The sequence below is a fragment of the Echinops telfairi genome, unplaced genomic scaffold (genome assembly GCF_000313985.2).
Source record: "Echinops telfairi isolate 266 unplaced genomic scaffold, ASM31398v2 ScPeMD7_7459;HRSCAF=8497, whole genome shotgun sequence".
Taxonomy (NCBI): domain Eukaryota; kingdom Metazoa; phylum Chordata; class Mammalia; order Afrosoricida; family Tenrecidae; genus Echinops; species Echinops telfairi.
Genome location: NW_022111359.1, coordinates 5,460,783 through 5,472,630, shown reverse-complemented (window position 1 = coordinate 5,472,630; position 11,848 = coordinate 5,460,783). Strand labels below are relative to the sequence as shown.

Here is an 11,848-nt window from a genome sequence, read left to right as displayed (position 1 = left end):
GGGCCTGGAGACCCCCCAGGTGTGCTCCCCAGGAGCCTTAGGGATCCCCTAGGGCAGGGACACCGGAATTCGTAAGCCTTCTGTCGCAGCCCCCTTTGCCCGGGAACATACTGTGCAGAAGGCAGAATCTCGCTGTCTGAATATTTTGAGATAACGTGTTCCACCTCCACAAGGCTACCCGGCACCTGGTGGCACCCATGAGGGCCATGGGGGAGGAGGGGGGCACTTCCTGGCAGCAGGGCCAGCCATAGCTTCACACTCAGCAAGGCTAGCTTTCCCGCCCCCTTTCCCGCCTTCTGGGGCTGTCCACTTGGGCGGGCAGTGCAGCCCTGCCACACAGACCCATGAGGGACACAATGACCACATAGTGCACATAAAGTGCCGGGGGCATTGTTCGGCAGGGGACAGCAGGAGAGAAAGGCAGACTCAGTGGGCTTACTGGTGCGGGGTGGGGGTGGGGGGCCAGATTCTGTCTAGGGGGATCAGCGAGAAGAAATAACGCAGCAGATCCGGTTGGCCAATATCCCGGGCTACGACAGGACAATGGCTGGCGGGTGACCGACGGGCAACCGGCCGCATGGCAGAGAGAGGGTACTCTGGCCAGAGTGGCCGAGTGGGCCCCTCTGAATAGGTGACGTTGGAGCTGGGATGAAAAGTCTGGAGGAAATCCCAGGGGCCGGAAAGGGCTTCATTAGACTACCTATTGGGGTAAATTGAGGACGGGACCACTGGGTGTCCTGTGTGACCTTGAGTGCCCAAGTAAGAGAGGAAAACCTCAAACGACAAAAAGAGCAGAACCCATTGTCATGACCCCAGTGCCGCCCCCCACTCTGGACCGGACGGTAGCATGTACACAGGTAAAGGCAAGAGATAAGTCTCAGGACACACGGAACCCAGGAACAGGGATGGGAATAGTGCTACCAAAAGGGGAGGGGGAAGGCGGGGAGAGCAGGGGAGGAAGGGGGTACCGGTTACAACGAATGGCACGTCACCACACACCCCCTCCAGGGGGAAGAACAACAGAAACCAGAGGGGAAGGGAGACAGTGGGCGGTGTGAGAGATGAAAATAATAATCTATATCAAGGGGCCATGGGAGTTGGGGGGAGGAGGGAGGGAAAGAAAGGAGCTGGTCCCAAGGGCTCAATGGAAAGTAAATGTCTAGAAAAGAGCGATGGCAATGTATGTACAAATATGTTGGATACAATTGATGTACTGATTGTAACAAGCGTTGTTAGAGCCCCCGATAAAATGATCTTTAAAAAAAATACAGAAAATGCTTGACACAATTGATGTATGTATGGGTTGTGATAAGAGTTGTATGAGCCCCTAATAAAATGATTTTTTTTAAATACAGAAAACATTTATTTGTAAATAGAAAAAGAAAATGTAGAAAACTAGAACTTTCAAATGGGTCTAAAGCAGTGGTTCTCACCCTTCCTTATGCTGTGACCCTTTCATACAGCTCCTTATGTTGTGGTGACCCCCACCCCCACCCCGACCATAAATTATTTTCGTTGCTGCTTCATAACTGTCATTTTGCTACTGTGATGAATCGTCACGTAAATATCTGATAGGCAGGATGTATTTTCATCGTTACAAATTGAACATCTTTAAAGCACAGTGATGAATCACAAAATCAATGTCATTATATATTGTGAGATATTTATTTCTAATCACAAATCAATGAAATGTTGTCTTGGAGCATGGGGTAGCATGGGCACAGTCTTCACGCCGGGTACTTGTATGTGGGCGTATCTGCATGTGGGCGGACCCGCCTGGAGACGGACAGAGGATCGGCATCTCGGTTCCTAAGACCATCAAAATATGTGTTTTCCGATGGTCTTAGGCGACCCCTGTGAAAGGGCCATTCGACCCCCAAAGGGGTCGTGACCCAGAGGCTGAGAACTGCTCGTCCAGAGGGAGAGCGAGTGAGAAGGGGTTAACTCGCCCTCGATACCCAATTTGGGGACATGGGTCATCGCCAGATGCTCCTTCCTAGTCTGCCGAGGCTGGAAGTTCTGCTGCCATGTGCCCATCACGGAAGAGGCTTCTGGTATTTGGCATACCGGTGGCATAGCTTCCAGCAGCATCTAGAATGGGCAGAATCGTCAGAGACAGAAAGGAGAATCGTAGTTACCGGGTTCTGGGAGAGAGGGTGACAGGGTGGGGAGGGGCGTTGTTCAGTGGGTGTGGAGTTAGGACGATTGAAAACGATAAAAGATATGGACATTGATGAGAGTCCTACAGTCTTGTGTTCCTCTCACAGCCACCAAGTCGATGTGGACACTCAGTGACCCGATAGGACAGGGTAGAACCAGCCCTGTGGGTTTCCAAGACGATCACTCTCTACGGGAGTCGAAAGCCTCGAGGAGCAGCTGGTGGTTTCGAACAGCTGACCTTGAAGTGAGCAGCCTGAGGGATCCCCACCACACTCTGTGTTCATTTGTGATCGGCCTGTTTCACTCAGTACAATGTCTTCCCGCTTCATCCATACCGTCGCCGGTTTCTGACTCTCTCTCTCCTACTGAGAAGAAAATGTAAACTCATTTTGAGGCCAGAAAGCCCTGTCTTTCTCCTAGATTTGAAAGCGGTGATGTTGTGTTACTCTTTTAAACAGCCTTCCCTCTCTTGGCTGTTAGGACCCCCTTTTCTCCGGAACCCTGACTGGAGTGATGTCACAGATGGGTGACCTCACTGCCGCCAAGGAACGGGGCTCTCCATGGCCTGGGGGAGTGGGGAAGATGCTTCTTGACCACCCCAATCCCCCATGTCTGTGGTGAAGTCGATCGAATTAGTACTGCCCCAAGATGCCATCTACAGGGCTGGCTCTGACCTCAAAGGGCAGGTGATTCTGACCCTCAACAGCACCCTGGTGGACCCCATCGTGAGGGTGGAGCTCGTGGGAAGGGGTTACGTTGAGTGGAACGAAGAAACCGGGGCGTCCCGAGATTACAGCCGAGATGTGATTTGCAACAACAAGGCTGACTACATTCACAAAACAAAGACCTTTCCGATAGAGGGTAAGGATGAGGCTGGCAGCCCACCCTAGCCATCCTAGGAACGGGGGTCTGGAGAGAGCAAGCCCGCTGCCCTCCTGCCCATTCTAACTCACAGGGACCCTGTAGCGTAGCGCAGGGCGGAACTGCCCCCGCGGGGTGGGGGTGGGGGGTACATCTGAGGCTAATTCTTGAGGAAGGAGAAAGCCTCATCCCTCTCCCTCAGGCAAGACGGTTGGAATGGCTGCTTTCTCTGCAAGCAGCAAAATTAGGGGTCAGGTAATAGGTTAGCAGGTGGGGCATTAAGATGCGCATTAGCTCAAAGCGGAACCATTAGGCCACCAGGGCTCCTGGAGGAGCAAGGAAAACCCCAGCCCATGCCCCCAGGGCTGGCCTTTCTTCCAGAAACTGACAAGAGGGAGTCTGAACCCAGAGGCCTTCTGTCCTGCACAAAATGTATCCGTGGGGGTCTTTCTAGGCATGCCTACACCGCCCCCCGCCCCCCACCCGCAAGCCTTGGCTGCAGGAAAGCTTAATTTGAGATGTTTAAGCTTGATGACAAACATCGCCCCAAAGGGACGGCCTGAACACTCGAGGACCATGCCATTTCCTTGTGTCCTAGTCCATCCCTTTGTATGCCGGAAAGGGCGGGCGCTCCTACCCGGGGAGCTTGTCTTAAGGAGTCTGGGATGTCACAGCCTGTCCAGGGATCCAATCGCCAGGTTTACAGTGAGCGCTCAGTGAAGTGTGTGTTAGCTATGCCAACGTTATGTAGGTGATTTGAAAAGAACAAAGGGCAGGTTCGAAACCAAGAGGCTGTCTACTCCCCGGGAGTTACAGGCTCAGAAACTCACAGGGCTGGAATCGCCATCAACAGCGAGTTGGGTGTTGGGTTCGAAGTTCTAATGTCAAGAGGAGCCGAGGTCGTCTAGCAAGGCCTGGACTAGGAACTATAAGGTCCGCAGTTCAAACCCACCGGCCGCTCCCTGGGAGAAAGACGGGGCTTTCTACTCCCATAATGTTAGGGGTTCGGAAACCCACAGGGGCAGTTCCAGCTTGTCCCACGGGGTCCCCGTGAGTCGGCATCGACTCCGGGGCCGTGGGTTCAGGTCTCTTGGAGGCTTAATGTCAACCCAGTACTGTCCCCCGTGTGTTTCCAAGCCACTAGATCCACCACAACCCCCTCCAGCTTCAGGAGGAGGCTTTAGACCAGGGGTTCTCAACCTGTGGGTTGGGACGCCTTTGGGGTTTGAACGACCCTTTCCCAGGGGTCGCCCGATTCATCGCAGTAGCAAATTTACAGTTACGAAGTCGCAACGAAGATAATTTTATGGTTGGGGGGGTCACCACCACATGAGGAACTGTATGAAAGGGTCGCAGCCTGAGGAAGATTGGGAACTGCGTTAGAGACATGCAGGAAAGCAGAGACGTCCCAGGAATGCGGGTGGTATCAGAGGGTGCTCCGGTCCTCGACCATCATTCAGCCCATGACCAATCATGAAGCATCTACTGTATGCCGTGCATTAGCTCTTGTGGTGCAGTGGGTGACATGTTAGCCTGCTCACCAGGAGGTCAGCAGTTTGAAACCACCAGGAGCTCCACAGGGGAAAGACCAGGCTTTCTCCTCCTGCGAAGAAACCCACAGGGCACGTCCGCCCTGTCTTACAGGGACGCTGTGGGTCGCCATCTACTGAGGGCAGTGAATTTGCTGTTTACCGTTTCCTATGCCGTGTGCTAAAGGCCAAGCTCCCTGAAGGTGAGGGGGGTGGGGGGCTGTTGTCTGTCCACTGACTGACGGCTGTAAAGGCAGCCTGGAACGTCACGCAGCACACAGCACATGCTCGACACAGGGTTGTCGAGTGAATATGCAGCTGAATTCCCAGGCCTCGTGGTGTAGCCTCGTCCACCCTACTCCAGTCCAGCCAAAGCCTGGACGCGCAAACTCACTGCCAGCAAGCTGATTCCCACTGAGAGCGACCCTGTAGGACGGGGTAGAACTGCCCCTGTGGGGCTCCAAGGCTGTTTGTTGGTTTTTCAAAGACTTTAACACTTTACGGGAGTAAAAAACCTCCTCTTTCTCCCGTAGAGTGGCTGGTGGTTCGTGTACGGCGGATCTTGCGGATCAAAGCCCAATTTATAACCACGACATCCCCAGGCCTCCCTTGAGGTCCAATTGTATGCGTCCCTAACCACCAAGCAGAGCCTCCGGTTAATGTGCCCAGCTCCTAACTGAGAGGTTGCCAGTTCGAGTCCACCCCAAAGTAGCTCAGAAGAGAGGCCTGGAGAGCCTCTCCCCAAAACACAGCCACTGGCCGTCCGTCCCACTCGGACACCCAGCAGGGGGTCACCGTGGGTCTGAATGGCTGGGAGAGCCAATTGGTTTATGGGTAGTAAACAGAGAATGCAGCTTTGCGGGCAGAGAGGGTAAGCTGGGAACCCAAAGTCCGATCAGAACGCTAGCCAAAGAATGACCTTAAGAAACCGCCCTACACAAGGCAGGCTGGAAGGAAGGCAGGCGTTAAGAAAGGGCCCCGAGAAAGGAGGAAATTAGGAAAGGGACAGAGAGAGAAGAAAGGCAGCAGCGTCTAGAATCTTCTAGAACCTTCTGATGGCGTCGTCGTCGGTGTGTTTTGCTTTCAGATAATTGGTTAAGTGCAGGCAGCCACACCTTTGACTTCCATTTCAACTTACCTCCCAGGCTCCCTTCCACCTTCACCAGCAAAATTGGCCACGTTTTCTACTTTGTGCAAGCTACCTGCATGGGCCGGGAGCTCATTTTAGCCAAGAAAAAGATATACTTATTGGTCCAAGGGATGTCGGACATCGAGAAAGAAAGCTCCTTACAGGTACTGATGGGGACCCGTCCTCCAGCGCAAGGAGGGTGGGCGGGCAGGGGATCCGATTGACCTCACTAGGAAGACACCATTGACATGGAGTTGATGCCGACTCACAGCGACCCTACAGGACAGGGTAGAACTGCCCCTGTGGGTTTACATATCTTCACAGGAGTAGAAAGCCTTGTCTTTTACCCAGGGAACGCCTGGTGGTTTCGAACGGCTGGCTTTGTGGTTCACAGTCATCACACCAAACGCCAAATTCACTGCCAAAGAATTGATCCTGACTCGCTGCAACCCTATAGGGCAAGCCACAACTGCCTCTGCGGGTTTCTGAGACCCACACTCTCTGCAGGAGTAGAAAGCCTCGTCTCTCTTCCAACGGTGGCTGGTGGTTTTGAACTGTTGAACTTGCAGTTAGCTGCCCAGCGTGTCATCCACTGGCAGCTCCCAGAGCCCAGGGTTTCACAAAACCAGGGTCAGAAACCAAGACAGGAACGAGTGGTTCCGCAGGGAGAGAAAACACTGCCTCCCACAGGATTGTGTTACCCAGGTCTGAGACATTTGTGGGAGCCCTGGTAGCACAGTGGTTATGCATTGAGCTGCAAATCGCAAGGGCAGCAGTTCAAAACCACCAGCCGCTCCCAGGGAGGAAAGATGAGGTTTTCTACTCCTATAAAGTGACAGTCTTGAATACCCACAGGGACAGTTCTGCCCTGTCTTATAGGGTGGCTGTGAGTCAGAACTGTTTGGTTATTTTGTTCACTAGGGGGTCCGGGTGTGTGTGGGGTTACTACTGGCATCCAGTGGGTAGAGGTCAAGGATGTATCTCAGGACCCCACAGTCTCTAGGACAACCCCCCCACACCCACGGGAGAAAGTTACCTAGTCTCAAATGGCAATACGAGGCTGATCTAAGGGTCTGGCAGAAAGCAGGAGGGGAGAGATTCTGTCCCCCAGGGGGAAGTAGGTGATGTCTAGGGGCATTGGCCATTGTCATGAAGATGCTGCCCATCACCCCACAGTGCACAGGATGTCCCCTCCCAGAGGAGGCCCAGGACCCCGTGTGTCTGTAGTACCAAGGGGGGAGCCTGCATAGAGGGGGCCTCATGGTGATCCCCTCAGTGACTCAGGGGCTTGGGCCTTGAAGAGCTATAGATCCTTAACCGTGGAAACAAACGGGACCCTCCAAGAGGCTTGGGAAGGGCCTTGGTCCTAGGAAAGAGAGGCTGTGTCCATTCTGTTGTCTGGGCAGAGGGAGTGTCCTCGGGGCTCCGGGGGCCAGGTGCTGCCTACATGGCAGCCAAGGTCACAGAGGAGATCAAGGTCACCTGCCTCTCCTGGCAGTCTCCCTCAGCACCGCTCAGTGCACACCTACCTACCTTGACGCTCCTACCATCCATTGTGCAACCTCTGGCAGGCGATGTCATCCACGGTGCCTCAGTGTGCCCCCATGTGTCGGACTTGGCAGGTGGTTAGAGGGTCAGCCAGGGGTCCCACCCAGTTCCAGGTCACCCCACGAAGGTCAGGGTAGAACTGTACCCCGTGGGGTTGTCAGTTTCTGCCATGGCATTGGGTTTGAGGTGGATTGGAACCTCTGAACTTCCGTGAGCCCCTGAACGCTTTCTCTCTTTAACACCCCCTGGGGACACTTAGCCCTAGGCCATTGCGAGTCCACCTTCCTGCTGCTTCTGGGTGTCTCTTATCCGTGGCAAGTGCCTGTAGCATGGCGGCTTAGACACCAGCCAGTTGCCCCAGGAGGCTGTCTGCTCTTGGAAAGATGGACAGTCTCAGGAAACCCTATAGAAGGCGAGTCAGAACTGCCTCAATGGCCATGATGGGTCACTCTTTTGCTAGTAGGTGGTTGTCAGGAGCCGTGCAGTCGGTTCTAACCCATAGCAACCTTACGTACCCCCAAGCAGAAGCATCGCCGGCTGCAGTGCCATCCTCACCACGGTTCCCAGGCCTGAGCCCCGTTGCTGTGGCCCCCACGCCCACCCATCTCCTTGTCCTTCCTCTCACCTTGCTGCCCCTGAGTCACGCTGGACTGCAGGCCAGCATTGCCCAGAAGGAGAGCGCTCTGGCTGGGCGTTGGGGTTGTCTGCTGGGCCACTGTTTGTCCCTCTGGGACGCCCCTCAGGACTAGGGCAGCTGCCAGCCTCCAGGTTCCTAACCAGCCCTGGAAGGAATGTCACAAGAAGACAGGAAGGGTTTGGAATGCAATGGGTGCAATTAGCCAGCCAGAGGGGGGAAAGGGGAGGCGGCCATGGCGGCGTCAGCAGCAGCGGGCCCCGGGAAAGTGGGCGGGTGCGAGAACTGAGGGCAGAGGAAGGGGCGGTCACAGAGGTCAGAACTGCCTCCAGGTCTGCAGGAGGAAGGAAAACACAAAGCTCCGTGCCATCCAGGGGAGGCTGGCCCCCCGGAGACCCGGCTGGACGGAGCGGGGCTACCCCACTGGGTTTCCGGGCTGCCACTGTTCACGGGAGCACACAGCCCGGGCTTTCTCCCTCGGAGCGGCTGGTGGTTTCAAACTGCCGGCCCGGTGCGTGAGCCCCACGCCACCAAGGTTCCTCTCAGAGGCGGGAAAGCAGACCTCAGGCTGCCCCCCGTTTTCCAAACCTGGGTGGCAATGTAGTGCGTTCGGCAGCTTTCAAAATGTCACCACAAATCAGGAGCAAGGAGGACGGTCTGGCCAGGCCACGCTTAGGACGTGGCTGCGGCCTGTCTCCTGCGCGCCGGCCCTGGGAGTGGAACCTCGCCGCTGCCCTTGTCCGGTGCCAACACGTATCGCGAGGTGTGCTTGGGTGGGTGCATTCTCCAGGGCTGGCTTTTCAGAAGTAGATTGCCTGCCGGGCCTTTCTCCCAAGGCTCTTCTGAGCGGACTTGGCATCCAACCCGGCTAGGAGCGTTCACCCCATCTGCACCAAGAAGGCAGGGCGATCAGAGATCAGCTCCCCCGGCAGGCGCTGCATAAGAAAGACCTGACCATTGCCTGGACCTTCCGAGAGGGCAGTTCGACTGAGTCACCCGGGACCCCTCGGAGTCGAAATCGCCTTGTGAGCCCCCGTCTCAGTTCTCTGGTGCTGCCACAACAGAATGGCCTGGGGGGGGGGGGCTAGCATTTCAACCAACAGATGTCTCTTCTCCCCTAGTGAGTGGCTGCTGTCAGGTGCTCTCACTCCTGCGCAGGGGGCTGTTGGTCCAAGGTTGCCGCATTCAGCTGCTGATCAAAAACTGAGGGTTGGAACCTGTCCGACAGGTCCTCAGAAGGAACACCTGGTACCGCACTCCCTTGAGGGTGACGGTTCTGGAAGGCCCATGGAGCAGTTCCCCTGGGCCCGACCCCAGCTTCCTAACACCGACGGCTCGCAGGGCTTCAGGGGGTGACGTTGCTGTTGTCCCTGGTCGTCAGGCGTCCCTGGATTGGGATCTACCTGACGCGCCCCCTAGCACAGCGGCAGGGCACACGGTCCAGGCCTGCACCCTCGCCACCACTGCTCCTCTGTGAATCCGTGGTTCCAGCCAAGGTGCCCGTCTATCTCACCCAGGGCCTTCCTCTCTTTCTTCAGCCCGCATGAGATCATGGTCACGTTTTAGGGTTTTTTTTCAACGGTCTTATTGGCACATGGTCCACATGCCACACAGCGCAGCATGTCAGTCCTGTCGCGAAGAACCACACGGTGATCGCCACGGTCAGTTCCAGAACATTGCCTTCTTCCTTCTGCTCGGTGTCATCCGTGTAGTTATTGTGTTTTTTTACCGGTGGCCAAAATACACACACACACAAATCCTCCAGCTCAGCAACTTCTGCATGTAGAATTCCCTGCCGCGGATGAGACTCTTCCTGCTGTACAGCCGTGGTGGGTGTCCTTTTCCGGACTGTTCCACCACCATGAACAGCAACTTGGTGCCCCTAAGCAGCCACTCTTCCTCCTCCACCCACGCTCGCCGCCGGTCCTGTCTGCTTCCTCCTTCCTTCCTTCCTTCCTTCCTCCCTCCCTCCCTCCCTCTCTCTCTCTCTCTCTTCTCCTTGATGTGATACCGAACCGTACGCCCCCATTGTTAAGTCGCTTTTAAAGAGAGGTGCGGATATATCATCACCATCGGCCCTAATGCTCCCTCCCCGCAAAGGTCATTTCCCAGGCCTGGCACTATGGCATCGGTTCTCAACCTGTGGGTCACGACCCCTTTGCGGGGCGAACGACCCTTTCACAGGGGTCGCCCGATTCATCACAGTAGCACAATTATAGTGATGAAGCAGCAACGAAAATCATTTTAGGGTTGGGGGGGGTCACCACCACGCGAGGAACTGTAGGAAAGGGTGGGGGCTTTAGGAGGGTTGAGAACCGCTGCTCTGTGGGGTTCCGGAACACTATGGAGTTCTGGGAAAAAGCTGCCAAATCCAGGCACTGAGTCACGCTGGGTTGCACCCCTGCATTGCTGGGAAGGAGAGCACCCTGGCTGGGCTTTGGGGTTGTCTGCTGGGCCACTTTTGTCCCTCTGGGGTAAGGTGACCAGATTTTAACATGGGTAAAGCGGGACACCATTGATAAAACTCACATCCTGGCGAAATAGCCACACGACAGCCGAAAACCGTATACCCTAGCTTGTCGTGCATTCTTTCCAAAAATTGGGACTTTTTAAAAACACCGCGGGATGCGGGGAAAAATTGTTAAAAATCGGGACTGTCCCGCTAAAAGCAGGACGTCTGGTCACCTTACTCTGGGGACGCCCCTCAGGACTAGGGCAGCTGCCAGCCTCCAGGTTCCTAACCAGCCCTGGAAGGAATGTCACAAGAAGACAGGAAGGGTTTGGAATGCAATGGGTGCAATTAGCCAGCCAGAGGGGGGAAAGGGGAGGCGGCCATGGCGGCGTCAGCAGCAGCGGGCCCCGGGAAAGTGGGCGGGTGCGAGAACTGAGGGCAGAGGAAGGGGCGGTCACAGAGGTCAGAACTGCCTCCAGGTCTGCAGGAGGAAGGAAAACACAAAGCTCCGTGCCATCCAGGGGAGGCTGGCCCCCCGGAGACCCGGCTGGACGGAGCGGGGCTACCCCACTGGGTTTCCGGGCTGCCACTGTTCACGGGAGCACACAGCCGGGGCTTTCTCCCTCGGAGCGGCTGGTGGTTTCAAACTGCCGGCCCGGTGCGTGAGCCCCACGCCACCAAGGTTTCTCTCAGAGGCGGGAAAGCAGACCTCAGGCTGCCCCCCGTTTTCCAAACCTGGGTGGCAACGTAGTGCGTTCCGGCATCTTTCAAAATGTCACCCACAAATCAGAAGCAAGGAGGACGGGCTGGCCAGGCCACGCTTAGACAGAATGTGGCTGCGGCCTGTCTCCTGCGCGCCGGCCCTGGGAGTGGAACCTCGCCGCTGCCCTTGTCCGGTGCCGGCCTGTTGAGTCTGCTTCTACTGCGTCCTCAGTCTCTCAGTGCGGGTCACCTCGTCAGCCCCGTCTTAGATCTCTGGTGCGGCTACCACAAAGGGGGCTTGGGGGGGATTTAACAGACAGAGGTTTACTCTCGTCCAGCTTGTTGTTAGGTTGCGGCCCATAGTGACCGATGCAGGACAGAAGGAAACAGTGCTCCAGACTGGGCCGCCCTCACGATGGCTCTTTGGCCTGAGCTCATTGTTGGTGGCCACTGTGTCCATGCAATTTCATCCACGGCCTTCCTCTTTTTTCGCCGCCCCTGCACTTTACCGAGCACCATGTCCTTCTCCAGGGACCGGTCTCTCCTGATAACCTGTCCCAAGTCCGTGAGCCGGAGTCTCTCCGTCCTCGCCACTCGGGAGCACTCCGGCGGGACTTCTTCCCGCCCGGATGGGCTTGTCCTCTGGGCAGTCCTTGTGCTTCTCCAGTGTCCACGCTTCACATGCCCAGGAGGTGATTTCAAAGACCACCGCTTGGGTCAGGCCCACCTTAGTCCTCGACGTTACCCCCTTGTCTTCCAGCACTCGGACAAGGTCTTGCGTAAGGGAACCACCTCATGCCGTTTCGGAGGCTGCACATCCAAACTCACGACAC

General features: G+C 56.0%; 1 protein-coding gene across 1 annotated transcript in view; it reads left to right on the top strand.

Moving 5' to 3' along the window:
• Positions 1-2,762: 2,762 nt before the first annotated feature.
• ARRDC5 (arrestin domain containing 5) overlaps positions 2,763-11,848 on the top strand; it is a 10,515-nt gene continuing 1,429 nt past the window's right edge. Inside the window, exons 1-2 of the mRNA XM_004714354.3 lie at positions 2,763-3,021; positions 5,638-5,843. Coding sequence (XP_004714411.1) covers positions 2,769-3,021; positions 5,638-5,843 — 459 coding nt within the window. The 5' untranslated portion in view covers positions 2,763-2,768. The remainder of the gene's footprint in view (positions 3,022-5,637; positions 5,844-11,848) is intronic.